Below are 26,916 nucleotides of genomic sequence, written 5' to 3'. Positions count from 1 at the left end.
CCTATTGGCACAATCCTAGTCACTAGTCCACCCAGTGTTGAGTCATGGGTTACCACTGGACAGCTATTCCATGGAACTTTATTTAATGTGATTTTTAAACATTCAGGGTCTCTTTAAAATTTTTTTGTTGTTGTTTGAGTCAAACAATTTTTCTGTGAAATTTTATTTAAAAGAAGTTAGCAGTTATTTAATACTTCTCAAATACTAAGTACTTACACATATATTAATTTAAACTTCCAACAGCTCTTCAAGAAAGATGTGTTGTCTCTAATTTTACATATAGTATCAGAGAGTTAAGTAACTCCTCAAGTTCACATATATAATAAAGGAGAGATCTGGGATTTAAATCCCTGCCTTAAACATTTTCTCTGCACTACACTTTTCTTTCTGGCAGTAGATTCTGTTAAAATGGATAGCAGTTTTCCAGTTCTGGACACCATGGATACCAATAAAAGATTTACTTTTGAAGTAATAATAAATTAAGCATGATAATTGTAAAAGTTTTTCAATTTTTGGAAATTGTGAGGTGGTAGTTATGTGAGAAATAAAACCAAAATAATGCAGGACTTTTTTTCCCATAAGAAAACTTGGGAAAACTAGAAGTACTGTGGCTTGATAGGTGTGTATAGGTACTTGGTAAAGCATAGCTATACTTGTCTTTTATAATGGTAATTCAGACAATTCTGTGCAATGATTAATGGAAACAATTAGATTTTCGTGCTCTCGTGGCATCATTTATGATAATATGTTACCAACAAATGCAAGTGAAAAACTTACAGCAAATAGCTACAAGGAAGACATGGGTGGTGGAGGTAGAGAGGGAGAAATACAAGATAGCACCACTTTAGATTTTTGTGAAACTAGATTGGTATATGTAAAAAAATGTGTAATTTTGCGTTGGTGGTGAAATCCTTTTTTCATCTTTCACAGACAATTTATAAAAATTCATGGCCTTGTGTATGAGCCTTTTCTATTTCTTTCCCTGAACAGTTAGGGTGAATGTAATATTACATGGTAGTCAGATTTTAAGAGGATATCTAAATTACTCTGCATTTCCTGAAATGAGCTCTAGATGGGTGGTGTGTTAAATATATCCTGCTTAAGTATCTCATCTTGTTTTCCCTTAAGGCTCTCCTCAACACTTACTTTTGTTGTGAAACTGCTTTAGTTGTATCTGATGCTTCTTTTGTGGCTTCTCTGGTAAGAGCTGGAAGGTAGAAATTGGATCTCATACTTCTCTGGACCTTGAAATGAACAGGCAGTGACTTTCTTATCTTATCTCACAGTTGTCTGTATAAGAATATAATTAATGTTGATCATTTAAGCTAACCAGAAAAAGCATGCTAGGGAAAGCTTAGATAGTTAACAATCAACAAATATTTGTTATAAAATTTACTGTATAAAAACTACAGTGAACCTCTAAGCCTGTCTGCCAATAGCTTTAACTATTTCCACAATCAATTTTGCTGTCGAACTGTTTGGAATGAGAGTGAAATGGATTGTTAGAAGGTTACTTCCTTTTCTCTCTCTGTCTCTCCGTCACTGTCTGTCTCAGTTTCTATCTGTCTGTCTCTCTCCATCTCTCTCTGTCTTTATACTTGTAAACCGGTAATTAAATCCCTTCAACTCCAAACTAGAAATGAAGGAAAAAGTAAAGATAGCAAATCTTTTGACCAGCTTGGATTAAATGAATATTTAGACTAACTGGAATATTCAAAATAAAATTCTATAGGAAGTGTATAAATTAGTAAAAAAAAAAATTCAGAGGATAATTGAAAATAGTTAATAATCTATTTACTTTAGATTTACTATCACTTACCTTTCATTCTAATAACATTTTCCCTGGAATTAGACCATCTGAGTTCAAATTCTGCCTTCTGTTTTTACTAGGTATGACCTTAGGCAAGTTTTAATTTTTTTTTTTTCAAATAAACATTTTTGTGCCATGGCTTTCTTATTTGTAAAACAGGGACAATGGTATTATCTAACTTGTAGAGTTGTTTTAGAACTAAATGAGATCATACATACAGCAGTGCTCAGCACAGGAACTGATACTTTCTTCGATCTAGTAAATACTATTTATGTATCTTTCAACTGTCTCTTCAATAGTCATCCTTTTATACGTCTATGTAGATCCATCTATTCATCTGTCTGTTCATTTATCTATCCACCTTTTAAATGTTTATAACAATAAAAGTTGTTGTGGTTTTTTTTTTTGGCCACAATATGTAGAACTTTTAAAGTATGAAATGAATATATTTGGCCGGGGGGTGGGGAAAAAGGCAATAGTCCTGGAAAACTAAATTATGTACAGAGATCAAGAATTTTTACTTTAAATCTGCTAGTTAAGTATAATACCTTAAATTTAATTTCTGCCTATTTGAATATTTAATATTTAATAATATTTAAATAATTGGGCAAATATTTATTGAGTGTATTCTTTGTGCAAAATATTGGACTAGGTACTGTGAGAATATAGCAAAGCCTAGGATTTTGTTTTTGCACTTGAAAAATTTATAATTTGGTTGGGATTACTTATAAGAAATATAATGATGCCATACACTTAAAGATATGTAAGATAGTATGCATTAAAAGTATTGAATGTATGATATAAAAAAATAAACTTTCAGAGCACTTATTAGAAGCGATTAGAAGAGGGGTGAATCACAGTTACTTGGAATAGTCTCAGTTGGTTTCCTAGTGATAAGAAAGTGAGGGGGAGAAACAGGCAGAGCAAAGGCTAAGAGGCAGCAATAAATGAAGTCTGAGTATATCGGTCTAGTTAGAGCAGAAGGTTAAAGTGTAGACTATAAGAAGATAAGTTTAAAAAGCTTGGTTGGATCTGGATGGAGGGCCTTGAATGCCAGAGACAGGAATTTGGACTTTTTTCCATCATCAAGGGAGAGACACTGATTTTTCTTGATCAAGAGAGTAGCCTGATAAAGGGAATGGCAGTAAGAATGATTTGAAGGGAGGAAATACTGAAATTAGGGAAATCCATTTAGAGTCTGTTGCAAGAGTCTAGGTCTGAAGTGTAATAAAGCCCTGTACTAAGGTGATTTCGAGTGTGGTTAGAAGGTACAAGCTTGAAAAATGGTATTAAGGAAGAGCTGATGGAGCTTAATGACAGGCTGACGTTGAGGAACAAAGATTAAGAAGAAGAGATAGAAAGAGTGTTCATGTTTTGTAGTTGGATGATTCTGAGAATGATGCTCTTCTGGATGTAAATGAATGAGGGAGGGTATTGAGGAAAATAATGAGGAATCTAATTTTAAGCTTGTCGAATAGTACATCTTGGTATAAACATCCAGCAGTCATCTGAGAATGTTGTGTTTCAGGGAAATGAGAGCTTAGTGTTGGGGGTATAGATGTAAAAATCATATAATTTAGATATTAAGGAATGAGATATTTGGTAGAAAGGGTATATTTGGTAGAAAGAATAATGTTTAAGTTGGTAGCGTTAAGGTGTGAATGGTATTTTCTGTGACTATTCACCTTGATTTAAAAAAATAAGCTGTGTGCTCATCTCTTCTCTCTGACTTTCCCTCTTTTTTTCCAGTATTATTGATTGTCTGCAGTGTGCCGTACTCTGTACTCAGCACTGGGGATCCAGTGATGAACAAGGGAGACATGATCCTTGTACCTATGGGACATGGAGAATAAGCTTCTTTTTTTATATATAAAGTAAAATCATTGAATATTTTTCTTCCACCTATTATGAGCTTATGATAATATATCCCTGGCATTCTCTGACAGCAGGTTTCTTTTTTTTTTCTCTTGTTCATACTTTTTATTATTACTATATTGTAAGAAATATTCTCTAAGAGTGTAATTTCAGGAACGTGTTAAGTTTCATCATTGAAGTCAAAAAAAAAAAGACACCGATCACACCCCCTTTATGGGGAGGTTTTATTGTGTTAAGATTTAAAGTAGGGTCCCTTGGAAAAAAATAATTATATTATTTGAAAGTTGGCAAGGTCAAGGAAAAAGATCTTTTCCTATGACAGTCTTATTTCTCACATTCAGACATCTCTCAATGATATAAAATTTATCTCAAATCACCATAAGACTTCCAACTAGAGACTGGACTTTCTTTTTTTTTTTTCTGTTTCTCCCATCCTTATTCTTCTTCTGACTTAACCACAAAGTCAACTCAGTGTCTTCATCTAACATTTTCACCTAAAAAAAACCCTTCGCTAATAAAATGGAAGAATGGAGGCACAGAAATACAATGTAAGATTGATTGGTCATTTCAGATTTATAAAGGATGAAAGCATCATTCTAAGGATGATATATCTGATTGCAAATGTCTGGATTTATATGCAAAGATTCAGGCTCAGGGAATCTTATGTTGTTGATGGTCTCTGATTCAAATTCATTCCACTTCTACTCTGTGACAGTTCCTCCCCTCTCTCTTAACGGATCCTTTCTTTTAGAGGATTATAAATGATATTATTCAGGACAGAGATATCAGGTAAAAATAGAATATCAGACATTAACTGCAAGTATGATATACTTTTTTGATAAAAGAAAGATGTTACTGATGAAAGAAAACCCCTATGTTATGAGTGTTTTGATGACAGGAAAGATAGTTTTTGCAATATTGGAAGAAATGATGTAAATCTGAATGTTTTAAATTTTGAGTTAGATATAAAATCACTTTACTAAATGACATTTGTTTGGAGCATCATCTGTATTTATATCTTAAGAATCTTCAGGGTTTGGGAGAACCATGTTATATTTTCAGTGCTTTAATACTAACCCAGCTTTGAGTTACTGAAATCCCTTCGATAGTGGGCCAATCTGGCCACCAAATTTGACAGGAACTCCAGATGCTGAGTGTACCCTATGCTTGGTTATTTTTCTAAACTTGGATAGAGACACTAAATCAATTTTGCAAGGTGAATTTTCATCCTCGAAAATACAGGCTACTTTAGAAGACAAAAATAAAGCATAACATATTTCTTTTAAGGAAAATTAAGACAAAAGCTTTTGAGGTTGGATCCTACCTGTATTTTCAACCTTCAAAAAGGTTTCCAGGCTTGAAAGAAATCTCTGAAAGCGTGGTTTTTATAATGGATGTGCTGCTGACATACACTTAAGATTATCGGCTCAAATGGCGGTGATATAATTTGCAGGCCTTCTACTCTGTCTGAAAAGTTGTAGTGCTCTTATTGGTATTTGTATTCACTTTTTATGAATTGGTCTTTTTTGTTGTTTTTCATTTTAATTTAACGTAAGACTGATAAATCTTACTGTTAAATAACATACACATTACATCACAGCATTCAGTATTAAAATGCACTCCTTTTGGGGGGAAGCCAGATAGATGTGTTTACTCTGTAGAGAGATTAAGATTTGATTTTTTGTTTTCTTCATGGTAATTATGTTTGCACTTTGCTGATCACTAGTTGTGCATTATTACAATGGAAGGTGACAATTTGATTGTCTTCAATTGGAGAAACAAGTAATTTTATATTCACTAAGCTGTCAGGTAACACTAACTCACAGTACTAAGAGCTCCTGGCAATGTGGCTTGGCACCTATATTTAACTGCTTTGATGCTTGTGTAACCTCTGCTGAATCAGAAATACTTTGCCTGCTGGAAATGGTTTTCAGGGTTGTACAATGAGGTTTTCATTAAGTAGACAAACTGAAAATGAACTGCAAAGCCACAGTTGTTTCTCTCCTCCCATTTCCCCTTTGCTCCTCCCCCTCCCCCTCCCTCCCCCCTCCCCTGGCCTTTCCGCCTTCTTCCTCCTCTTCTTTCTCTTCCTTCTCTTATTTGTTAGGAACCTGAAATTTATACATTATTTCATTACACGAAAGAGAGGAATTCCTGGATTGCTTTATTTAGCTAAAGGAGGACCTCAAATGTATGAGCCTTTATTTTTTGAAACAATTTGAACAGTATCAATGTTCATTTTTCTCTTTTTGGGCAACATTAAAAAGTGAAAATAGAGGTAATAATGAAAAAGTATGGAGTGACAGTTTCCTACCTTTTCTCTCTGTGAAGTTATTGCTCTAGTTTATAATTTTTATTGATAATTGGATAAGATATCCTGTAATTGGGCTTCCTTATTAGTAGGTTGGTTTCAAGCTGATAAAGACATGTGTAGTATTCACTTTAGCAACTATGGTTCTCATTTCGTGTGAAGAGGAGATTCAAAGTGAACATATATAAATAAATTCCTTCTCATTATTTTAGACAGCTTTCTTTCAGTCAATCCACATTGAGGTCTTTCAGTTGAGCTTGATTAAATTCCTCTAAATTAGTCGATATTTATAGTAGCTATTGTTCAGTTTTGTTCTTATTGTTAAGTGACTGATTTTATTTCTGTATTTTGGGCCTGGGTTTCCAGATCAAAGTTCCCAACAAGTTAATGGTACATAAACTGTGAGAAAGATTTAATACTATTTCTGTGAGGCAAAAAGTATAGGTAGAGGTTACATAAAGTCAAGCTGTTGTGATCCTGGGATGAAACTGGATACTTGGGAACACATGTAATAATTACAGGTTTTCCATAGGCAATCAGGCAGGCAGGCTAGTCGCTGGTCTGGTTGCCTGCCTCTTCCAGCAGATACTAACCAATTAGACAGAGGTGGTTACGTGATGTAACATTATCAGGAGAAACAATTCATGAGTCAAAGCATTCCAAGACATATGAGCTCTAGTCCAAAGAACAGTCTTAAGCTATATAAAGTGACAGCAATATTGTCAGCTAAATATAAACTCTAGAAACACAAACTTTGATGACTTGAGAAGAATCTGTTCCAGGTAGTCCCTGTTTTGTAAGAACCTCAGAAGGCCTTTGGAGACAATTTTGGTGCTTTGGTATGAAAAATTAAAAACCTTAGATAAGTCAAATTCATTAATTTAACCCACTTCTTTAGACATACTTCAAGAGCCTCAAGCATATTTCATTTGCCTCATCTCTATTAATTTGATAGCTATCTCAAATCAGTGAGTTTTCTATCTTTTTACAGATATTACATCTGTGTGTGTTACATGTATATTCTGAAAGAGCCACTACAAACTTTAAAAGATAGGTTTACAACTCTCCAAGGTAGCTCTGAAAGCAGTTACTTCTTTTTCACTAAATTTCGTCATTTGCTTATTAAACAGATAGAAGAGAGAGGAAAATCTGGCAAAAGCCTAGTGAAGTTTAAGGGGGTGAGGAGGTAGTGCTGGATAAAAAAAAAATAAAAAGAATCAATAACAACCCACAGCCTTTATGTAAATGAAGCAGGAGAAGTTTTAAAAAGGATGTCTTCATTTTAATGTCTGGAATTGAGGTTCCTTCCCACAGCACGCCCCCCTCCCCCCCGCCCACCCACCCCCCCCCCCCCCCCCCCCCCCGCCAATCCTTAAATGTGGGAATTAGAGGTACAGGAAGGTTTTCAAATCATTCTTTGCCCTAGGCTGGGTGGACTGGCATCCTTTGTAAGGGTTCCTGGGTATTGTGCATTTTGGCAGCTTAACATATCTGTTACTCATGCTCCTTAAAATGAGAGGCACTGTATTATATTTTTGGAAAATTAGTTGTTTATTTTTCAGTATCAGATCAATTACAGCCTTAAATTAACAGTGAATTATCTAACTGAAATAAGTCTACCTTGGTAGCCTGGAGCTGAGCTGCAAAAATAAATGCGAGTGTTGGCCTGGATTTTTAAGTTTTTCTTTAAGTAAACCAACTATTAAAATGTTGCTTTATGTTCAAAACAGGGCTCCTTTTGAGTAAAGTAACACATCTAGAAAGTGAATGTGATTTGATGATAATCAGAAATAATGAAAACATTTTTAAAAATTGGGTTAAAAATATTGTTCCACTAAATTTAGTGGCTCCTTTGACAGTTACATAAGTCCCAAATGATAATTGAGAAATGGATTCCTTTCAAGCAATAGTAAAGGGGGAAAAAAAGTAATTTTGAGTGGCTGTGCTTTATGAGAAAGTTGTTTTAAAATATTCCTAGTTTTTAAACATATACAAATAAGTCTTTAAAAAAATAACAATATCAAATCAGAAAGGTTTAAATTTTTAGAATTTCTAAGTTTCTATGATTTTCTGAGACAGAGGACTAAATGTGTAGATATCGAGTCCTTACCATTTTATGAAGTCTTAGACCTGCTAATCTTGATTTCTTGTTAAAGGCCACAAAGTAAATTTACTGGTTGAGTAGGTTCGTGATGGCCTAAATGTTGAGATTTTATACTGGATTTGGGAGTAAAATAATTATCATCTTTCTAGAGGCACTTTTACTGACTTCCTAGAAAACATTATCAATTACAGGAGACTTTATCTCTGACAATCTCATTCCCAAAAGTCCTAAGCCCTAAAGTTCTTTCCAGTGTCCTGGCATCCTGAGAATTCACTTGATCTGCTGGGCAGAGGCATTTCAAACTCGGGGAACACATGATGGGAATTTAGTTTTATGTGTCCTAAAGATATGTAATTCTCTTTGGAGGTTTTACTTGATAATAGCTATGCCCCAGAAAACCATCTTGTTTAACCAATGTGATAAGTTGACAATGTAGTTTTTCTCTCTGATTATAATGTACTCTGTGTAGTCAATACACTGGTACCATGTGAGTGTAATTTCCTCTTTTATTTTATCTCCATTGCACTGTATTATAAATAAACAGTTAAAAAAAAACACCAAACAAATCTGTTGCATCTCCTTTTAAGATTGTACCACTGTAGACACTTGTTCTAGTAAAGTAGAATTGGGCACATTTGATTGCATTTAAATTTTTCATGCTTCAGCAGTTTGGCTGGGAGCACAGTAAAGAAAAATCCCATGAGCGAGGATAGTTTAGAATAATAGAACTTGATTTTGTGTATTATAGCGGCAACATTTGCGCTGCTTTAGTTAGGGTTGTGTCAGCACTTCCATTATAAACTCCTGTTTTCAGGGGGTATAACTAGGGAGATTTTTAAAAAATACAAATTAAAAAAAACAATTCATTTGAATGATTTTTAAGTTATAATAGTGCAAAAATAAAACAAAGTAAAGTCACATAAAATTGACCATTTCACAAGGATTTTGATTCTTTTGCTTCTTTAGTTATATATGGCATCAGCTAAAGTAAGATAGTGTTCTAATACACTGGGGGTGAAAGTTTTGTAATGTAAAATTACTGTTATGAGCATTAAAAGTAAAAGTAAGCATTCCACATGACATTGTAAAACATTAAAACAAGTGTATGTTTGAAATATGAGTTTCTAAAGGAGAGTAGCATGGTGTAGTAGTTATAGTAAAGGCATAACCAAAGGTCAAGTATCTTTGCAGCTCCTAGAATACTGTTTAGTTGGTCTAGTAAAATGTTTTAAAAGAGAAAGCTAAAGTAAAGAAATAAAATGAACTCAATGCAATCAGTAAATTGAAGATTCTATAATAAAGTAATTGTGCAAAAAATATTCAGTAAGTCAAATCTAGCAAGTAGTAAATCTAAGACTTATTTGGTAAACCGTGCATTAAAAAGCTTTGCGAACACTTTCCTTTAAAAAATACAACAAAGTCATTACCCAAAACAAAAACAACAAGAAAACCAACAATAAAAAACAAACCTGAAACAACCCCAGCAATTTTTTCAAAAGGAAATGCTCAGAGTGGAGCAATACCTAACTAAATTGACAAAATCACCTTTTTTCTCTACTAACAACATGTTTGAAAACTATAGTAAACACATGAAACTTAAGTAAAATGTAATATGGAAAAGTATCCTTGGAACCAAAAAATGTTCATGCCTTTGCTAAAGGCAGGGATTTTGAAGTTCGAGTTCGCCTTCCTTGCTTGTTTACTATCATCATCCTGCCTTCCCCTTCCCTTTATCCCCTAATGATGATGTGAACTGGGGATGAACAGTCAGATTTAATATTGCTTTTTTTTTTTTTTTGGCAGCCTCTTTTATTTGCAACCTTAATACACATTTATATTTGTGGGTGCAAAATAAAAGACAAATTATGTGATGTTATAAATAGGTAGCTTTCCTGAATGGTCACTGGAGGAATCACCAGAAGACTGTTGATGAAGTAGAGGTGAAGCCTTTCCTCACTAATTGTATTCAGCGTGTAATTTCTAAACTTCCCTCTGAATTTTGATTTTCAATTAACACTCCCCATTTGAAGATAATTTTCTATTTAATGTAATTGCAGGAAATAATTTATTGGCTGATTAAGACTGAGGGCCCAGCCTTCCTTAAGAAAACACTCTAACAAACCAGCCTTTAAACTCAACTCATAGCTTTGGACAGATTTAGTCTATTTTTACAGCTGCATGGTTGTGTTTAATTAGGATTGTGCACTATTGTTCATTGGTACAGTTTATAGTTGAAATTATTTTTAAAAGGCTTTTGTGTTTTGTGTCAAGATTAATTCTTACTAAAGCAACAATCACAGATCTTGATATTAGAAGGAGCCACGTCACTTTATAATAAGAGAGTGTTTGTTGGGGAGCCAAAGTCCTTCTGAGTTTTGGATTATAACTTTCAATTGTATTTAGCTGTTTCAAAAAGCAGCGGTAAATCCATTCTTTTGTTTTTAATATGAATGATTACATTATCGGTACTGTCATTATCTGAACTATGAAAACATTCTTGTTGTTTATGGCAAGCCCTTGATAAACTTGCAGAACAGTTATAATTTGTCTAGTTTTTCTATGGTATTTATGAGGCAGGGAAGTAAGCTCTAGAGTGATTCTTGTAGACTAAGAAACATCCTTTCATATCATTTTCCCTAAGTGTGTGCACATTTGTCCATTTGTTAGTATTGATTAAAATTGGTCAAGAATATATTTATCTGATTCTTTGATATAGTGCTCTTTAGAACATTTTATTTCTTTCTTCTCAAAGAAAATATAGACATTCTTATGTACTTCATTTTCCCTATTTTATTTCTAGTATTGAGTCTAATAGATGAAATTTTTATTATTTGTAGAATGATTATTATAAGTAGGTATCAGCATTTTAATATGTTTCAAAGCACTTCAAAAGCCTGTAATACTTTTATTTAGAACTGTGCATAATTAGATTAGCTGATCTTATATTAATTTTTTTCACCGTAGGATACTAAATCTGAGCCCCCTCATTAATTGTGAGAAATTTAGCATTAGCTGTTAAATCCTATGTGAAACATGGGCTGCTACATAAAAACTACTGTTTAAATTGGAATTAACTTAATTATTTTTCTTTGCACTTGATATTTCCTTCACTGCAATATTCATGAAAGCATGTGACAGATTTGTAAATTTAACTGTTAATCTCAGATTTCTAGACCCTTTAATCAGTATTTATTTGTCTGTAGAAACAGTACTAGCAAGTTAATGATTTGCTAATTTGAAAAATGCTCATGTGGTTTCCTATGTTAACTGATTTGTGCATTTTTTTTAAAAAAATGGTATGAAATCAATTAATTTTAAAGAGCAATTAAGGTGGAGATTTTATTCCTTTCATTACATAGCAATTTTAGAGCTAAAGATGCTATAAACCAAAAATCACATAAAGTTTTAGAAAAAATACTCAATTACCTCTTTTAAGGTATAAACTTTTGGTGGTTTTATTTCTAAACATTGTGCTAAGAAAATCATCTTGATAAAGTGATGTTATAAAAGTTTTGAAATTCTTTTAATAATCATAATTTTCTGATTGTATATGAAAGCGCAGAATGGAGATCTTGTGCTGAATATAGTTGATAAATGTTCAGTAATTGTTTCAAGAGTTTTAAAACTATTATGCATTGTAGGAATTTTACTATTTTCATAGTAAATGCTTTGAATCTTGTATGTACTTTCTAACATAAAATAGAGGCATAGTTATTTCATATGCTAAATTCAAATGTTATAAAACTGCCTCAAGACTAATCTAATGTTATTAGCCACTCAATCAATATGTCACTTAAAAGTTAAATTACAGCAGTTGACACAGCTTGAAGGTCTTTAGAAAAGGATCACATTGACACTAAACAGCGCTAGGCTTATCACTCATAATACAAGGTGTAAACTAAGAAGTCTGGACCAAATTTGCTTAGGACTTTCATCACAGATTACTTACTCTCCTGATTATATTTTCTTATATAGACGTTTGTTCCTACATAAAGCATAAGCAAAATTTGGATATTTGTGCATAAGCAAAATTTGGATATTTGTACTTTCAAATCATCCTCCAAACTAGTTCATTTGCCAGTTCATTCATCTTTTTTTTTTTTTTTTATTGCTAGCCATCAACCAAATTACTCTCGAGAAGCTTATAATCTAGTTGGGAGAACTGGGAGGAAAAATACACACATACATATACTATACATCATGAAACTTATTTCATAAAAACCTTCATTTATGGATTGGTAAGATAAAATATACACCAATTACTGAGAAGAGTTTTGCTGACTTAAAAGCGAAGAGGGAAGGAATAGATAAGGTAAGAGGGTTTTTTTTAATGGTTTAGAGTAGATCATAAACATTTCTGAAGTTAGAATACTTTCCTCTTTTCCTAAATTAGTCAACGGTAAGGGATAGTTTTTTTTTTTTTTGTCATCAACAGCTCTTTTTAATTCACACTGTTTTCTTCTTCTGCAGAAGAATGTCTTCCAAGCAAGCCACCTCTCCATTTGCCTGTGCAGCTGATGGAGAGGAAGCGATGACCCAAGATTTGACCTCAAGGGAAAAGGAAGAAGGCAGTGATCAACATGTGGCCTCCCATCTGCCTCTGCACCCCCTAATGCACAACAAACCTCACTCTGAGGAGCTACCAACACTTGTCAATACCATTCAACAAGATGCTGACTGGGACAACGTTCTGTCATCTCAGCAAAGAATGGTGAGCTTTTAATATTTGGCTTCTGTCACTAGTGTTTGTTAGTATGTGTCATTACATGTAGGTGTTTTAGAGAAAGCTCAGAATATATATCATTAGAGTTGTTTGTGTTCAGGTCCTAAAACAACCACCATATATATTATTAATATGCTAGTAAGGTGGGAAAATTTGAAAATGGTTTGTGATTTCGTTTTTGTCCATTATTAGGTCACCTTCCCAAGAGATTTCATAATTTATAGATGCAGACATTCTTCTTTTTCAGGTGATTTGGAGACATAACTAGTACTCTGGAGCATTAGGTGAGATGTAGAGGATTGGAAGGAACAAGAGTTTTCTAGATTCATTTTGGGTTCAAAGGGTATCATCATTATAACATTAGACAGATCCACTGGAAGATTTATCTTCCTTGAATAGGGGGAAGAGAGACGGTAATACTAAAGCAAGACTGAAAGTCTGTCTTTCTGATCGAACTTGAGTGGTTCATTTTATACCTTCAAGATAGCATGGGTGAAATAGATATCAAGTCACTGTCGCTGGATTTTTGGCAAGCTATTTGGGCTATGTTTTACTTTTTTTTCAACAAATATTTATGTAGCACCTTCTCTGGGAGCGACATTGTACTAAGTGTTGGTTGTATAGTGATGAACAAAACATGCGTGATTGTGCCTTCATGGAGTTTATATCTAGGAGCAAGAACAGAAATTAAACAAATATACATGCATAAATGCATAATTAAAATTGCTATATGTGTTAGGAAGAAATATAACAGAATGCTATGTGGGAACATAATGGGATAAATCTAATTATGAATGGATAGATAGGAATGCCTTCTCTGACCTGAGGATGATAGGAACTAGCCAGGTAAAGAATAGAAGAAAGAGTAAAAATAGTAGAGGGAATAGCATGTATGAAATAATTTAGGTGAGAAAAATACAACTGAGTTTTAGGAAATTCAAGATAGTCTTTGTGGCTGGAATATAATGAGTGAGGATGCAATGTAGCATCATATATGATTGGAAAGATGGGTAGAGACTATAATCAAAAAGACCTGCAGACAACATTATGGAAGTGAGATTTGATTCTAAGTGCAATGGGATGGTATTATAAGGTTTAAGAATATTTCACACAGATAATTCTGGCTGTAGTATGAATGGATGGTAGGGAAACTGAATGAAAAGAGGAAGACCTGTTGCGAGGCTGTTTTAGAAGTCCAGGTAAGAGATGATAGTGACTTGGATTAGTGTGGAGGCTGACAGAATAGAGAGAAGGGATGAGTTCAAGATATATATTCACTTTTATGCCAAATATATTTATGGACAGATAAAAATAACTTAACTGGAAAATGTAGGTTGAGGCAGAAATCATACAGTTCAAATTTTACTTCTTTAGAGAACACTTTGCTTATATTTTTTAAGTAAAATTTTGTGTGTCTTGGCAAGTGCCAAATTTCTTCATTGAGTTATTCTCAAAATTTTATGATCTAAAATTTTGTCAGAAAATGGATATTAATGATGTGCTTACCAAATTTATATTAAATGGAATTTATGATAGTATTAAATAGTTTTAAATTTAGAAATATGTTATATATTAGTCTAAATGAAATCATTCTTTCTGAAAATGTTTTCAAACTTTCACTCTCTTTTGATATTAAGCATTGCTTTCCACTGGACCCTTTGTGTATTCTGAATGTCTGAAAGCCAAAATATTTTGTTTTAACTCACACTCTATAGTATTTCCCAGCTGTGTACTTATACAGTATAATAAAAGGATTTAACAAATAGGAAATAGCAGCTGCATTTGGAAATTCCCTTTGTGCTCCCTTTTCATTCGATAGATTCAATACTGTGTACTGTATAACAACTGTAACATCAGACCTGTAATGACTTATATTGCAAGTATTGTCACCAAACAATTTTTTCTTTACAGGAAAGAAAAACAATAGAAGGATTTTAGGTTTCTGGGCCATACTGCAAACCTACATATTCTGTGTGTGTGTGTGTGTGTGTGTGTGTGTGTGTGTTGGGGGCGGGGGAACTGTGACTAAAATAAAATTTAATAAATATTTTACCTCATTCTACTTTCAGATAAATATGAAGTCCAAAAGAATTGTTATGAAGTTAAGTGAAATTTATAGTTTCCCTCAATGGATCATATCTCTTACTATAATTGAACCCCGTAAAATAGTTGTGGGGAAATAAAATTTAAAAGAAAGTCTAGAAAACAACAACAAAAAGTGTATCAACACCTATTCAGTTTCCATTGTTATTTACTTTCTGTGATGGCCCTCACTCAAGAACAGTTAGAAGCAGGCATTTCAAGTTTCTTATCTACTGAGTTCAGGAAGGGTTTTTCTTTGAAATATCAAGACCACAGAGGAGCTTTTCTGTAAGAGAGGGTAAAGACAAAGCAGAGAAGTTCTGCTAATCCTCACTTCCTGATTAGAAAAAAAAATCTTTATGTGTTAAAATTCTGATTATTTTGAGGTGGCACTCTAACAAAATATGAGACCATGCAGTTTCAAACATGAAATCGTTATGGCATAAGCAAAGAAGGAGAATAGAAACTTTAGAGATCAGCATTCAAAGACCAATTTGGGATTTAAAAAAAATTTAGACTCTGGTTTCGTTTACAGTTACTTATATGACACAAAAATGTTCACTTTTAAATTTAGGCTGCTGTGTTAAGATCTATTCAAAGACTGAAAAGTTAGTGTAAATAAGAATCCACTGCCCCTCATGATGTACAATCACTACTACTTTCATCATGGTGCCAGTGTAGCAGCACCTTTTTCTGTGGAGGAATATTGACACTGTCCCCCGAAATATGGTTTTGTTCCCATCAGGGATGAATCATTAGGCAGGAATAAATTCACATAATTTTCTCATTGAAAAAAATGTATAGTGTATTATTCTTTTTAATGTTAACAAGCATGGAGAAACATTTTGTGGTAATGTTTAGTGAGTGGCATATATTGTGTTGTAATGATTATCTACTAAAGATTGCTTGAGTACATAGCACCTACTAAGTTCCAGGCACAGGGACTTTCTTGTGAATAAGACAGATAAGATCCCTGCTATCATGGAACTTAATTTTTAGTGGTATAACAGACAATAAAGAAGTTTCACAGAGTGAGACAATTTCAGACAATAATAAGTGCAATGAAGAAAATTGAATAAGAAAATGTGATTGAGATGACTACTTTAAACAGTCCAGGGAAGGTCTTTTTGAAAAGATGACCCCTGAGTTGAGATTAGAGTAAAGAGAAGGAGCCAAATGTGCCAAAAATTGGGGAAGACACCTAACTAGAATATATAGTAAGTGCAAAAGCCTTTCGATTCGTGTATTTGAGCAACAGAAAGCAACAGTGGCTCCAGTGGAATGGGTGAGGGAGAGAAGGGTATGAGATAAAATGAAGGAGGCAGGCAGGTGACAAATAATATGGGGTATTCATAGGCTACTACGGCAAGATGTTTAGACTTCAAGTGCAAGAGGAAGATTTTAATCAAAATTCTTGTTTTAAACATGATTCGATTTATGTTTTTAAAAGATCACCTTGGCTGCTGTGCAGAGAATGGGTTGTAAGAGATAATACCAGAAACAAGGTTATTGCTGTAGTGCAGGTGAGAGTCTGATGATAAGTGGAAGAGGGAACAGTTAGGGAGGTTATCTTTTGAGGGGTTCCCATAGATTCTGAAGAAGTCAAAATTCACACAGAGGGTGAGAAGGATATTTTAAGTAATGAACATGTGGGCAGAAATTTAGTCAGGAATGAATAGGAAATGAAGTTACTGAGACCAGGGAGAAAGTAAAGGGTAGGCTTGGTCCCATGTGAGGAAAGAAGCTTTTTATCTAAAAGAAAACTATTTGCAGGTAACATCTGGGGTAGGCCATGGGGATGTGGGCAAGGTACCAGCAGTATCTCTTTCAAGATCCAAAAGTGGCAACCAGATTGTAAGAGGGATCTGAATACATGTGCATTTATATGTATCCTTATTTCGATACGTACTTTAAGCCAAAATGGGATTATACGCATCTGGCTTTTAACTACGAGTCTGATTAAGTAGAAATAATCATGCTAGACTTCCAGCCCCAAATATCAGAACTCCTTATTTTGGAGACCTAATCAAATTCTCCCTACTGTGTTTTATCATCAAGAAAAGTTTTTAAAATAATTTTTCTGCTATAAACAAAAATGTCAGTAATATTCTCTATTGCAATTGAAATAAAATGATAATAAGAGTGTTGAGATATTTAATAAATGACTGTTGGGAACAATACTTTCTTGCTTGCAAACAATTTGTCCTCTCTGCCTTTCTTGCTTTCAGTCCAATGAAGTTGCTAATCAACTCTGGTGAGTTTTATGTAGTTCACTTGGAGTCATAAAAATTCTGGTGTGGACTTTGTACCATTTCTGGGAATGGAGCTGTTTTCATTACATAATAATATAGCCCAGGAATTTTAAGTAAGGATTTAATCCTTCTCAACCATGCTTTATGTGGTGATAGACTTGTAGAAGATTTCTAATTTGCCTTTTAAAGGATTTTGAAAACTAGAATTGTTGCCAGTTTTGGGTAAGATTTAGTCATTTAAGATATCAGGCAGTACCCAAATGGAATTTATTTCCTCATTTTTATCGAGATTGTACTTTAGAAAGTGTAGGGAAATCCATTAGTTCACTTGGTCTTAGCTACTTTATAGTCTTAACAGCTAAGGGAAGGTTTATGTGCATCTTTTTGGTAACTTACTAGTCAACAAAACACTGGAAAAAATCATAAACTAGCAAGATTTAGACTTTTAGAGAAATTTAGTCACTACTTTTTTGTTTTAGAATGTTGGAAGGTCATTCATTTTAAGTCAAATTCAAACCTAAACTTAAAGTGACAAGTGAAAATGTCCATCTTTCCCCCCGTGTCATGAAACAGCATTCTCCAGGAAACACTGTGGGAACTTTCCCATTTTCTATAACTTTGAAATTGTATTAGCATCCAGTACTGTCTCTTTAAAAAAAATTTTTTTTAGAGATGCAATGAGAGAAATTTACTTAAAATTTGAACCAAAAAATAAAACCATATTTTATTGCATGACATAGGTACCAAAATGGACAACTAATGTTGTTTAATATTAACACATTGATCACCTTTATATTTTCACACATGGTTATGTGCACTGTTTCATTCCTGCTATTAAAAAATGCGATTTTAAAAGAAGTTCCAAAATGTGGGTTTTCTAAAGTAAACAGAATGATTACTAATATGCCACTTGGAAATACCTTGATGTTTACAAAAATTTGAGTTATTTTGTCCTTATTGTTAATAATATAATACACCTTTCTAAATATACTTTTGGAAACAGTTTTTTCTTTACTTACCTATCATATTATCAAAATTTTTATCAAAAGTAGAAACATTAATATGCTCTGGTATAGATGACGTTTTTCCCTCTAGGACATGAAGAATCAGGTATGCATGCTGATTGACTCTCTAGTTATTAGCACGTGGTTATGTGGGCTGCTCATTGAACACCTGCCAAAATATAAAAATCCAGTACTTTTCTCCATCTGTGCAGAGACTTTTTGCATTTCTTTTGTATTTTGGCAGTTCAATGAAAATCAGACCCTGGCGTCTTTTTTTTTTTTTTTTTCAGTGTAATATAATTGTGTATACAGATTGTATTCTAGGAGACAGAATATGCCATGTTTATTTTAATTTAACTTTTCAGGTTGTATAAGACCCACTAATTGGGGTTTGCAGAGCACTGACTATAACATGAATCCCCTAATTTGCTTCTTCTTATGTGATACCTTTATCTCATAAATATTTTATTTTGATTTTTTTTTTTGCCAATATGCTGCTAGTGTACACCTCATAGTGATGCCAGGGCTGCTTCTGTGGATTGACTTTTCTTGTCTACTGTCCATATGCAAATAGTCCTTCATGACCAAAGTATAGCTTGGGCTCTATAGCATTACCAGACACTTAAGGAAAGTCACTTTTTGACAATTATTTAAACTAAGACTTGGTTACTAATAGAAAATCTGGTACAATCTAGCCTAGCAGAACGGTTAGATTGAGTAGGCCTATTCACTTAGCTGTTATTTTCTTGAAGGATCCAAATGGCATTTAAACATAGTAGTTTTTTTTTTTTTTAATAGACTTCTTATAATTGATTAGTGTTAATCAATGAAAGCTGATCTCAGGACAGCAAAGCAGTTAAAGCAGAACTCCAAAAGCATGTTTTAGTCTATAGGTGGTTCTAATTAATGTATACTTTCTTGTTCAGAATTTTTTCTTGCTCATTGGTGACCTGGGTACATCATTATAATGAAATATGATAAGTGGAGTAATGAAATATACACGTTTTTATAATGCTTTTAAGCAACATGTTGTAGAAAGTATAATGTGTATATTGTATACCATGTATTTACATGACTAATTTGAACTTTTCAAGATTAGCATGAGATATGATTCTTAAGGTCCTTCTAGATCAACATGGATAAGATGGTGATGCCTGGATAGAGACTATATTTCTTAGGGATTCTATTTTCACTCCTTCATGTCTACTTTCTTACTTCAATTTGGAGAGAGTTGTTTTCCATAAAGGTAACTTTAACATAATGAATTCTGCTCCCATCAGAATGATGGGATGAGATTGAAAGGGCTCTCTTTGATTATTGAGTCAAAACACCTGCATTAAACAGGAAAGACCCTACTCTGTTCCTTCCATGAACATATCTAATTTTTCTTAAACACATCTAATGAATGTGCCTTAATTACCTTGAGATGCAAATTATCCCACTGTTTGATTGTCCTCTGCAGTAAGAAGTTTTCCTTGCTTTCTAAGAGAAATGTAACCTTTTAAAAGAAGAACAACTTCAAGCTATTATTCTTTTTGTTAATATAGCTTTCAATGTGATGATATATTTATTTTTTATACTATTAACCTTCTAAATATTATTTTTCTATTCCTACGTTTCCGTGACCTCTAGGCGTTATTTTTCTAGGTGATGCAAATTGAGTTCAATAATATAGCTCTTTGTAAACTACATTTTTAAATCCAAAGTATAAATTACAAACCTTTCCTAATAAAATTTTACAATCAAGTAAAAATTAGAAATGAATATTTATGCATTTCATTTATCTTCTTTATATTTCATTAGCATGCTAGAAAATGGGAAACATTATCTAATAGAATGATTGAAAATTATTTTGTAAACTTTTGCTGTCATTATAATTTAACTCTGATTTGTTTTCACTGCCAGTGTACTGAGACTACGTAGAATTCACTATTCTCAAGTTCATCAAACTTCTGGGGAGAAATGTGCCATCATTCAAGTATAGATAGATTATGGTAGTTTGATAGAAGTGATTGATTTATGTAGAAACACAAAGATTGGAACATTTTGGGCAATTACTGTTATTTAGGAACTTTTTGGTTAGTGTCAGAGTAAATTTGTAGCTTTTGACACAAGCCCTGGGTTAGTCAGGATTAAACTAATATAATCCATGAACAAATTGAGAAAATTTTTGCTGTTGTATTTAGAGTTAATGTTTGGCCTTCAGTTATATTAACTTATTTTGTACCTGGTATGCTTCTACCGAAGAGACTTCTCTCATTTTGTTGTTGTTGTTGTTGTTGTTATTGTTGTTGTTGTCACATTGGTCTGTTTTGTATGTGAAATCGATTATAGTTTATTTATTTTGCTTTCTGAAATTGACAGTAAGATTAGTGTCCAGCTCTCCTTTTGGCTACTGTTCTCTTGGATCCATGAGGAATGACACAGTAGGGCAAGGAATCAGTCTGAATCTGAGTATTTGAAAGTTAAGAGAGAAAAATAAAAATTCACACCTTCTACTTCTTTGAGAGAGTAAGTGTGGCTTCTGTGATTGTAACTGATCCATTAATTCGAAGTTGTGTGTTGCCTTCCGGTAGAGCAATGCACAGCTTCCAGACATTGGGGACACTTGATGACTGAATTAGACTTCTGCTTCCTGCTTTGTGGTAATTTGGCTACATTTTTGTGCCTAGCTTCCCTTTTCCTGGAAATATCAATACAGGTAGATAGATTATAGATAGATGATAGATGCCGATGATAGATAGATAGATAGATAGATAGATAGATAGATAGATAGATAGATAGATAGTTGTTGTATTAAGCAACACACCCTCTGAGGAATCATTTTGTTTTTATTTGTACTATTTCTATCTGTAAAAACCTAAATCAGAGAGTTAGAGATGTTATTTAATAATTTCTGAATAACAAAGAGTTTCTTGGTAAGCTGTTGTATATATTTCACATATTAGAAGAAAATTTGAAGGCTTTTGTGGTGAATTTCTCAAAATGGGGAACATTACTGGGCAAGAACCCAGTGAGAGGAGACTGTTATGCTCACATCGTGGCCGTGAGTGCTCAGCTTATATGACATACATAGCAATCTGCCCTCTAGTCATTCTTCTCTAGGCAAATTAGGCCATGAAAGGACTTCACTGTTAATAGAACAGAATATGTATTCAGGAACAAATGGATTTTACAGACCTCTGGCCTCTGAGACTTTTTATTGTTAAGATTATATTTGAGGTGTGAAGAGCATACTCTGAGCTGTTTCTGGAACTCCAGCCTCATCATTTTAAAATAGATACTCAAAACATAGGTAAATATTACATCAATGTTTACTTATGAGGGTCTCAATACTACCTCTTTTCCTAGTGACTCCCAACTCCCTTGCTGTTTTTCTAAGAGTTTTATATCCTGTTTTTACTGAAGCTACTGTGATACTCTTGAATGATTGTAGATCCCCCTCTCCCGCAATGGCCCCAGTTTCCGTTTTGAATTAGGGACAAGTTTCCCAGAAAATGGATTAAACAGCATTTCAATAGATTACTTGTGTCATACCACAGGCACACCTTTTCCCTGCCAACACTGAGCTAGTGTCATACAACAGATCCCTGGTTCCTTGACTCTATTTTCCAGGCTTTTTTTCCTCTTCTGGGTAGAGGGTAGGGAAGTTTTTTACTTTGCCTCCTTTTGCTTCAGTTTCTTTCTTCTGATGTCTGGAGTTTGTCCACTAACTCAAAGTTCTCTTCATTGTTTTTTATTTGGATGATGCTTATGCAAAATGTGTTCCTGATGATCAGACCGATATCTAGATTCTGTGATGTACATATAATTTAAGCTTCCACCATAGTTTTCAAATCACTTAAAGCATCCTAGATGCTTGGCTGATTATATATAAAAAATATACAGTTAATGTTTTAAGTGCACTGGTGCCCCTCACTTGCAGAAGAAAAGAAAACAAATGCAACAGAGGACAGCATGTGGATGATAAACTTGACAGTAAAGTAGTTACCTCTTAAGAAAAGCTCTATAGAATCATTTGAGACTCTCCGTGCATAGAAAGTTATTCTGGAAGAACTCGTTCAATTATACTTGTCTAATTTCTGCATAATCATACTCCTTCCCTAATGCCTTAAATTGTAAAACAAAAACAAAAACAAAACCCAACAAACCAATAAACAAATAACAACAAAAAAATTCTTTTGATTCAGTCGAAGTATTTTCCCTGGTGTTATTTAAAGGAAATAATTTAGAGGAAAGGATGTTACCTTATAGAAAGCCTATATTCATCTCTGCCACTAATTTGCTCTGTGACTTCAGAAAAGTCACTTTATATCCACTGGCTTTACTTTCCTCAACTCAAAAGTGAAAAATTTAAACTATAATTACCATCTCTTGCTGTTTCTAAATTTCTTGGTTTCAAGATGAAATTGTCTTTGCCAATTCAACCTATTCTGGTAATGATGTTTAGGTTGAATGTCATATGATAATTTAAATACTAATGAATTGCCAGATAAAAGTAACTGTCTGGAGTTACATGAATCAGTGAATAGGTGAGCCTTGATAATATGTTGCTTTGTGTTTTGGGGAATTCACTATCAGATCAGCCTGCCTTAAAGCTCTTCTTGCTGTCCATTATGAAAAAGTTATAAAGTATTTTCATCTATGAAGCTGCCTGTCTTATGGCATTAGATCTTTAAAGTATAAATACCCTAAGGTGGTGAGTGTGTGCCTTAATTCTTTGTTGTTTAGACAATATTGAGCACATTCAGTTCAGGGTACTGCTCTTTAAGAGAGAGAGAGAAGCAAATTGGAACATACTCAGGAGGCTGAACCATATCTTATGAGGAAGAAATGAAGAAAATAGGGATGTTTTACCTAGAAAAAGAAAAGATACAAGGGTACTACAATAGCTGTGTGTATGTTTTGAAAGTGCTACTGTTCTAGTATTTCCATGGGATGAAAATGTTTCCATGGTTTTAAGGAGTAAGATTCTTCTTATTATGAATAAGAATGTTTGACAACCCTCCAAAGATGGAATAGATTGCTTTGAGAGGTACTAACTCTTCAATTAGTGGAGATGTTTAAGGAGAGGCAAAAAAAAAAAAAAAAAAAAAAAACTTGTTAGGGAAGTTGTAACAGCCACCATCACTACTATCACCACCAACATCAATTAATGAGCACTTACTATTTAATTTTCATAACACTATGAGGTTGGTTCTATACTGCTGTTATTGTCACTCCCATTTTATAGATGAGGACATTAAGGCACAGAAAGTTGATCTAACTTGTCTGGGGTTGTATGGGAGGTAGATGGAAAAGTTAGGTGGAATTTAACTAGAAAATCTGGCCCAGAGAGCCTGTACTTTATTAGCTACAATACCACATTTTCTTGCACAGGAGGTTCAAGTACTAGATTGGGTTGAGTAATTGGATTTTTAAGGACCTTTGAATCTTGAGATTTCTATATGTGAGGCTGATAATATATAGATGGTGCAAGGCTTTTCTATGTGCTTGTCTTGACAAGTTTGGGGGTTTTAAGTATTTTTTTCATATTTACTCTGTTCACTACATTTACTTCCATTTTATTAAATATAATTGTGATTAGGCCATTTTAAAAAAAACTTTTGTCTTGTATTTTTTCCTTTGAATCAAAACAACATTTTAAAAACTGGCTTTTTCTTCTTAGACTTTAGGAGTTATGACATTTTAGCAAATATTACTAACAAATCTATATTCTCACACATTATGAATAATTTATTGTTATTGAACAGTATTGTAATAGTATAAAGTGGCAAGATGGTATTCTAACTTTATGAATACTATATAAATTTAATATATTCTACCAAATATTAGTTTTAATAAAAGAGAAAATTAATACACTTTATTTCACTATTAGAGCAAATGATACTTTTGTCAAAAATAAATTGTTGGTAATTGGAACCAAACTCAGTATTTTCATTTATGCAAGCTTTTTTAAACCAGTGCTTTTCCTTAAAATATGTCACATTAGAGAAAAACATCTTTTTCCCTCTAAGAAAGAAACTATAAATGTTAGCGATATAGTTTTCAGCATATTAAAAAGGTTAGGTTTCCTTTGTTAGCAAGAAGTTATTGAAACCTATATTAGGTAAAGCTTTTTCTGTCATCACCCAGTAGCGCTATAGTAGAATGCCTCTCATACAGCACAGTCACAAGCAGCTTTTGGTTCATCCAAAAAAAAAAGTGTTTAAAGTGGGAAATCAGGAAAAGCGGTACACATATAATAAATGTATAATAAACTTAGTATGTTAATCACTGGCATGGTCGAGTATATAGTGATTTACAACAAACAAAAACAACTCTTTGTTGGTTTTATTATTGTTTTTAATTTCTTTACAGACATTGCTTTCCTTAATTCCCTTCAGCAAAAGACTACCAGGAACACATCTGTAGTTGAACGAATGGGTTTCTTATTTATTGCAGTAGGGAGAACACATGCCATAAAGAATCATGGTGTGTCTCAGTAAGAGTTCAAAAGAGCAATTTTTAGGATTTGGGCTTTGTTTGAGTGATTTTGGGTATTATCTAAGGAAGCTGAGGTTTGCTATAGATTGGGAGATATCAGAAATCAGGAACAAATCTGTGATCGGATATCTCAATAAATCTTATCTTTAGGGAGGACAGACTATAGTGAAGATAAAGCTGTAATTAGAGATACAGTAGAACTAAAATGAAAAAGCAAAACAAAAGTGACTACATACAGTGCAATAAGAATGAAGACATTTAGATCATCTTTGCTAATGAATGGGTGGAGGAAAGGGTAAGAGAGGATAATATTCTGTTCTTACCATTAGATTGGGTAGTAGGAAGGGAAGTTGATTCATGCAGCTGCCTCAAGAGTCCATTTCCCAGTTATTTCTCCCAACTTCCATGACTTCTACCTGTATATGGGTTTCAACTTTATTATTACATAGGGCAAGAATTTCATTCCTAGTCAGGAATGGTCTCTGGTCTATGGTCTGTGACTTTCTCAATTCCTGACATCTCATCTGACTTTTGCAAACTCAGCCCACTGCTTTCCTTTCCTTGCAGTGTGGCTGCCCACTCACGAGCACATTCCTGGTCCAGATGCAGCTGGAAAGCCAGATGAATCAGAGCAGTAGTGTTCTATAGCTGCTCCTGGACAGAATGGAGATAATCTATGTGCAGTTAGGTTAAGTGGGAATTCATAATATCCCTAGAAAAATCCAATTACAAGTGCCAAGGTCACTGCAACTTTGTGAGGCCAGATCTTGGTGGAATTAGTTTGGGATGACTTCATAAAGAAGGTGATTTTTGAGCGTTGATATTGAAGAGAGTAATGTAGTCTAGTATTTATTATTCCACTTAGATGAGTGGGTATAAATAAAAACCTAAAAATGGTGCCAGTGGTTATCGTGACTGTATTTTCAGAATTAAAAATTGAAACAAAAGACAATTAGACAAAGAACTTTTGAATTTAGTAATAAAAGTAGTTATCATTTTTTGAGTACTTATTTGATAGGCATTGTCCAAAACACTTTATACATTATTCATTTTTCACAGCAACTATTTGAGAATATAATTATAACTAGGCTAGATTAGAAACAGTGAATTCAGCTTTAATTTGCCTCTCTCTGGGGACATGCAACTTTGGAGGCCTGAACTGCCATGCAAGAAATCCAGCTAGTTTGATGCCAAAATGCCAGAGAGAAAACATCATGTGGAGAGATCACACAGAGATGGAAGAAGTTGTCTAAGGAACCTTAGACTTCAGCCCTGAGCTTTTGAAATGTTCGCATCTGTGAGTAAAGAAGTCTTTGAGATGACTCCAACCTTAGCCACTGACTTAGCAACAACCTCACAAGAGACCTTGAGGCCAAACCAGCCAGTCCAGATGCTTCTGAATTCCTGATCCACAGACACTATAAATGATAATAAATGATTATTATTCTGTTAAGCACTGAGTTTTAGGGTGATTTTTATACAAAAACAGATAAACAATTTTATTTATTTATTTGTTATTTGTATAGCAACAGGTAACTAATTTTATTATAGCCCTGTAGAATGGAAAAAGCATCGAATATGATATCAGAAAACCTACTTTTATATTTTAGCTCTGCCAGTTCTACCTATGTGACATGGAGGGAGCCATATAACTTCTGGGTGTTACTTTTTGCCTGCTGAAAATGAAGATGCAGAATTTGGTATTTAGTTTTTGGCAATACATTTTTAGAACAATACCTGGAGACTGGAGTGTATCAGAGGAGAAAGACAAAGGGTCTGAAAATCATGGCAAATGAGAAACGAGTATAGAAACTGGAGGAGTTTTACCTAGAAAAGGACTCTTAATTCTTTGAACAATTCTAATATGGAAGAGAAAGGGAATTGATTTGGGGTATCTTTTGAAGGCCAACGAGAAACAAGAGATGATAATTATAGGGGTCTAGATTTTAGCGGATACAGGATTCCTTTTTAAATAATTAGATTTATAAGAAAATGTTATTTGAGAGCCTTCAACTACAGAAATACTAATGAACGAAAGCTTGGTTATTTTTTCTGGGTTTAGTACAGGGGGACTAAAATTATAGACATCTTCAAGAAGGCCAAACTATTCTCTTAAAATTATTTTTCTATTTCCTCCAAGTATCTCTTTATAAAACATTTTTGCTTTTTATTTAGACAATGTGTTTATCAATTATAAATTAGAAAACAAAGACAAAAAAAATAAAAAGTACCAATAATATCATCATTTAGAAATCACTATAAATACTTT

General features: G+C 33.5%; 1 protein-coding gene across 24 annotated transcripts in view; it reads left to right on the top strand.

Moving 5' to 3' along the window:
• SOX6 (SRY-box transcription factor 6) overlaps positions 1-26,916 on the top strand; it is a 552,718-nt gene that overhangs the window by 201,673 nt on the left and 324,129 nt on the right. For all 24 annotated transcript variants that reach the window (XM_036220747.1, XM_036220749.1, XM_016139566.2 and 21 more), the window contains one exon: positions 12,571-12,811. In XM_036220747.1, the coding sequence (XP_036076640.1) occupies positions 12,575-12,811 (237 nt within the window). In that variant the 5' untranslated portion in view covers positions 12,571-12,574. The remainder of the gene's footprint in view (positions 1-12,570; positions 12,812-26,916) is intronic.

This window comes from Rousettus aegyptiacus, unplaced genomic scaffold (assembly GCF_014176215.1).
Source record: "Rousettus aegyptiacus isolate mRouAeg1 unplaced genomic scaffold, mRouAeg1.p scaffold_m13_p_5, whole genome shotgun sequence".
Lineage (NCBI taxonomy): Eukaryota > Metazoa > Chordata > Mammalia > Chiroptera > Pteropodidae > Rousettus > Rousettus aegyptiacus.
The sequence above is the reverse complement of the archived record's forward strand: the minus strand, read 5'-3'. Positions and strand labels throughout refer to the sequence as shown.